Source organism: Opisthorchis viverrini (assembly GCF_000715545.1).
Source record: "Opisthorchis viverrini unplaced genomic scaffold opera_v5_214, whole genome shotgun sequence".
Classification (NCBI taxonomy): Eukaryota; Metazoa; Platyhelminthes; class Trematoda; order Opisthorchiida; family Opisthorchiidae; genus Opisthorchis; species Opisthorchis viverrini.
Genome location: NW_008751869.1, coordinates 570036 through 575298, shown reverse-complemented (window position 1 = coordinate 575298; position 5263 = coordinate 570036). Strand labels below are relative to the sequence as shown.

At 46.9% G+C, this 5263-nt stretch overlaps 2 protein-coding genes across 2 annotated transcripts in view; one reads left to right on the top strand and one right to left on the bottom strand.

Annotated features, from left to right (window-relative positions):
- Positions 1–1253: 1253 nt before the first annotated feature.
- Positions 1254–5263, bottom strand: part of T265_08339 (hypothetical protein) — a gene marked incomplete at both ends in the record, with an annotated part of 40836 nt that continues 36826 nt past the window's right edge. The window contains 2 exons of the mRNA XM_009174107.1: positions 1254–1961; positions 4030–4691. Of these exons, the coding sequence (XP_009172371.1) occupies positions 1644–1961; positions 4030–4691 (980 nt within the window). The remainder of the gene's footprint in view (positions 1962–4029; positions 4692–5263) is intronic.
- The window catches only part of T265_08338 (hypothetical protein), a gene marked incomplete at both ends in the record, with an annotated part of 20317 nt that continues 19177 nt past the window's right edge, over positions 4124–5263 (top strand). Inside the window, one exon of the mRNA XM_009174106.1 lies at positions 4124–4384. Within this exon, the coding sequence (XP_009172370.1) occupies positions 4124–4384 (261 nt within the window). The remainder of the gene's footprint in view (positions 4385–5263) is intronic.

Below are 5263 nucleotides of genomic sequence, written 5' to 3'. Positions count from 1 at the left end.
TTAGGGCAATTAGGCTTTTTCGAATTGAACGATATTCATACACTAGTCTTGAACAAGCAAAGAAAAATGAATCTATGGAAACGTAGTGTAGATACAAACACGTTGAAATGGTCCTAAACTCACAAGTAGCAATCGAACTCCAGAATCACAAAGCTCACAACGGAGCAAGAAAACTACTAAGAGGGGTATAGAAGGGGGAGCCCAAATATGACGAACAAATCAATTGGAGTGGGACGTGGATGAAACCCATCGATCAGAAGAACGAAATGAATAGAGAAAAGTATCAATCAGAAGCAGGGGAATCAACCACGACAAAAAACGACGCTACCAACCACAATGCAACGTAAACCGAGATCGAACAGAGAGAACCAAATGAAAGGAGAATACGCCGTGGACGAACAATTCAGACCATCTATCGAAACCATGGATTCAACAAACGAACCGAACACAAAAAATACAGAGCGTGACGCGACACAAACCAAATGAAATTGAGAGAACCGTATTTCAAACGGTCGCCACTCCTTGAGAACTATACGAGGACAAATATGGAAGAAAGAAGTCCCACTTAGTTAACAGACGTTAGCGATCGGTTTACAGGTCCACAGCCAGTAAACACGCGCGAGTTACCAATATTTCGACAAATTTTGAGTCTCCTACCTCCACATTAACATTGAAAACGTAACAATGAGGAACAGTCGTGTCTTTTGGTGTCAGGGCGGATCGCGCCACCAGATGTGCTTTCTGTAAGTGATATCAGACAGCTCTTTCTGGTAAGGTTTGTCACACATTTTCCAAACTAAAAGCAGAAAACGACCGCGTACAGAACAATTTTAATGAAGTACAACCATCGATTTCTTGTTCCTGCTTCTCGTTTTGCTCCTAGAACGACCATTCGCGCTTTATAGCACCTAGAATACGGTTGTTCACGATATCGACAGATGGGAATTTCTCGTGATCCCCTCGATTAGCAACCATCACGAGGGAAGGTTTGGGTGGATACCTATCCGAAAAGAAAGCGTTTACCGAAGGGCCGGCTCCGTTTCCCGTCGGCTATGAAACTATGTGCAAGCCGCTCGCTTCCGAAGAAAGACCAAAGCCCACAAAGCCGAACACTCTTTTCCCCGGCAGCACTCTCTCCTAAGGTGTGACTGTTCAGGAATCACATGCTTGATGGTGGTTGACAGAGGTCCCCATCATACACTCTCTAAAGGTGGTCCCTGTCCTGAGTAGGACTGCAGTAATATTAATGGCCAAATATGGCACATGATATGAGCAAAATAAAGTGAGGTCATTCGAAAAAAGCGCATTGGGGTGCTCGGATGATACCAGGAGTATGTGCCTCAAATTCTCCAAAATCACAAAGCCTGAGGTATATCCCCTGAATAGAAGGAAGCAAACGCAAAACAACAACCAAGTAATTAGAATCCACGTTTTTACAGCAAAAGTAAAAGTCGAAATAGAGACATGGTCGTCGCGCTCAGAAACCAGTCACAGCTTAGGCTGCTTTAAACCGGGTGGTCGGTCTTGATGGTAAGAGTGGGCAGACAGGGTTCTCTGGCAGCAGATATAGGCATTCTGAGACGGAGCCCGATAGGCTATGAGAAGTTTATGAAGTGACATGTGTAGCGCCGAACTGGTCTAATTTATTTCTCCCGGTGAGACTTATTCTTCACAAACACTTCGTTGGACAAAGGGAACTGAGCTGGATCGAAGTCAGGGTCGCTGCTGAGGCGCTTGGCAATTTCTTCAGACACAAGATCTTTCAGAGATGCAGCCAGATCCAATTCCCGCTCAGGGGAACAGCTAGCACCGGTGCCAGTTTGCACCATTGGGGTGGCCGAGTCTGAGACGTTATCAGTAGAATTGGGTTCACATCCGCTCACGCGTATCGCATCCGAAAGGCAATCCGTAAAGAAAGCACTTGGTGGTTTGGCGACAGATCGTGCGTGTTCTTGCATTACCTGCAGGAGACAATGAAATCGACCATAAACAGACGTGATCAACACAATCAACAGGTCCATGGCTTGCTAATTATGGGCCAGCTCCATCAATATCACTAGCAACATCGACAGTAATACATCAGTGGTGTGAGCTGGGCCTAAACTGTCATGCAACCGTAAATGTTCTCTTATGGAGCTGAAAGGGGAATGATGAAGGCTTTGTCCTTAGGGGAAGCGACAAAAAACGAAATGCCTAGACCTTGGAACAGTGACGAGACAAACGCATCTGAGCACCATTTAGGAGTGAGACGCCATCAGCTCCCACCTCCAATGCGCGGTTACCTACCCCACCTCCCCAACTCGTCGGTGAGCGAAACTGTGGTAGCTACAACCACTGTACGACAAGTACGCGGTTATTACAGCTGACAATGATGATGATGATGAGTGGAGCTAACCTAACGTCCTTTGTGGACCTCATCCAGTAGAAGCCCAGCACACAAGCATACAACAAACAAGTCCTGCCAAAAAACAGCATTTCGTGGACCTCGACCGGAAAGATTGCATCAGTCCCGTCCAGATACACAGCACATCAACCTAATGCTACCTATGACGGCTACGCACTGCAAGAATGTTACCTAACGGTGCGAGGAAACTTCTCTGAGGCATCAGGGCATCAACCCAACGCTCGGTTAGGGCTCAAGCTCCTGTGTAGGCTGATGCGAGGTCGCCGTATCCAATGGCTCATATTTCCCTTGGTATGACTGATTTGTAGGAAAACGCTTTGACGGGTGTTTTGGACGCCCGCATCAGTCTTGTCCAGGTACACAATATATCAACCTAATGCTATCTATGACGGTTACGCACGGATGCTACCTAATATTACAACGAAACCGCTGTGACGCAACAACTCAACGCTCGGTTAATTGGCTAATTTTCCCCAAACGAACAGGCTATAACTGATTCAGTACAGGGAAATCAAAAGCACTAATTAGTTTTGGTAGCATTGAGAGAAAGCTCTTTTCAGTGAACTGGGGGTCAAACTTTGTTTAGCCAACTGTTGACCAGTTTTCGTGAAGGACAACCGCCAATTTGGCTGAGTAATACGATGCCCCTCCTACTCACTGGGACCCCACTAGTGGAAGTGGAATGATTGCCCAAGTGACATATTGCTTAGCAGTCTTCCACACTACGCATCCACCAGCCGATTTTCAGAGCCAATGAAGTAGATTTCCACTGTGATTCACAGTCTAAATTCTTAAGGTGTGCAAACCTATCAGAAAGTGTTCGTTCCGAATAGTAGTCCGGTACTATTCAAAAACGTTCGTGACTGGTCCCTCACGTCACCCTGGGGGAAAAAGGCTTGCGTGGGTGGGCGTTTTGTGGACCTAACCAACAGTCTCTCTCTCTCTATGCGTAACCTCGATGTGTCACGATTCATTTAGTTTGCCCATCAACATCCTGCTTTTAAAACACCGAGAAATGCAAAAGGAAGAAATGGTTTCAACAGAATTCAGCACATTACTTATGCTTTCCGAGAAATGATAGACTGCAATCATATGTTTGCCCGTTAAATGAGTCAACGGACCCCCGCGTACAGTTTTTTAGCCGTGTCTACGACCATCAGAATGTCAGTAAGTAGAGTGCACTGGGAGCAGCAAGATAGGAGACAAGTCCGAGAATATGTAATATGTGCAGCCAAAGACCTAAGTGCTTTTGAAATCATACAAAGGCCAACAAAAGGATGAAGCTCATTAGACTCATAGATAGAACCAACCCAACAGATCAGTTTGAGCTGCCAGGATGGATCTTCATAGTCCACACAACACTACTGAATCTTTAGCACGTATGTCGGGCATTACCCGTCCATCGCCTTCGCTAGTTGATACATTATTTCACCTACAAACCAGGTGTAGCTACTATACCCTCAGATAGAGTGAATGGTGCATTTTGATCCGTTTTCAACGTTGATATGAATGAACGAATGTAGGAATGTTTAGTGTGCGCATGGCGGTTGGTGTTCAGGTGAACAAGTAGGGAGTAAAACGTCCGGAAGACAAGTGATCTGGACGCGGATTTCGGCAACACTTACCTTGCGCCTTTTGGCGGGCATTCCAGCGATATAGGCATCACTGAAACTCTGGGGAGCTCTGGCATCTCCGTTGGCTGATTGTGCATTCCTTGTCATGACATCCACATCTCCTGCGACGACATCGACCCACTCGGCAGGTAAAACGGCATGCCAGCCTTCGGGATTGAGCAAGTTTGCAGTATCAACCAGTACCCGAGCACTATCTGGATGTGGATCAAGCCCACGGGTCCAGGGATCCGGAATCTCATCGGGTTTCGGCGTCCAGTCGGGCAGGGGAGAATTTTTGCCCGAGGGGGAGCAGGATGGCGAACGAGCTCCTGATTTGAGGCGACTCGGAGGATCAGCTGTGAGGAACGTGAGTTGATTGGGACGGGCTTTAACGCCTAAAGAGTTATCAGAATTTTCCGAGCCATTGTCAGATGCTGCTGGTGGTTCCGAACATGCGTCGACGAATGGTGGATCCTCTAAACAAGCCCCGTCGTCCAACGATAAATCAACATCCATCACTTGCGGTACAGCCATACGTCGGAAAACGAGACAGGTACTCTTCAAATAATCCCACTTGCGTTGTAACGCCACCGAATCCATCGCCACGTATCGGGCGAAACATTCGTCAAAACCACGTTGAAGCTCCCTGGACAAATGCCGCGTATCCTGAGAACCTAGTTGGAAATGACCATTCGAAATTAACCCAGGCAGCTGGAAAAAAACAAGTATTTTGATATTATGAGAACTACTCATTCCTATCACCTGCGGGCGGAAAGTCCCGCCACCCTGACGTCATACTGTCAGATGTTCAGATACCAGGACCACGACTGGTTGAGTATTTGAGCTGAACCCTACCACGACACACTTCAGCTGGCTGAAAGTGATTTGGGTGCCTTAACCACCCAGCAGAATATCTATAAAAACTGACCGACACTGTTCGTGTGGCACCGTCAATGTGATCGTCTCCTCGCTTACGGACAGCAAACCAGTATTGAATAGCACAAAGTATCCTATCCGTAATCGGAGAGGTAACGACACGCTGTGTTACCTAGTTCAGATTCCGCAGTTCACTCTGACCATTCCTCGATTTCGTCTGCGGAAAACATGTATTTACAGAACACAAACCGACTATTTCGACCAAATCAGAGGCGAAATGGCTCAGTGGTTAGAGCATGAATTTACTAACCGGAAAGTCCGTGGTTCGAACCTGACCTCTATATCTTGACTTCCCCTTTCCAACCCCCCC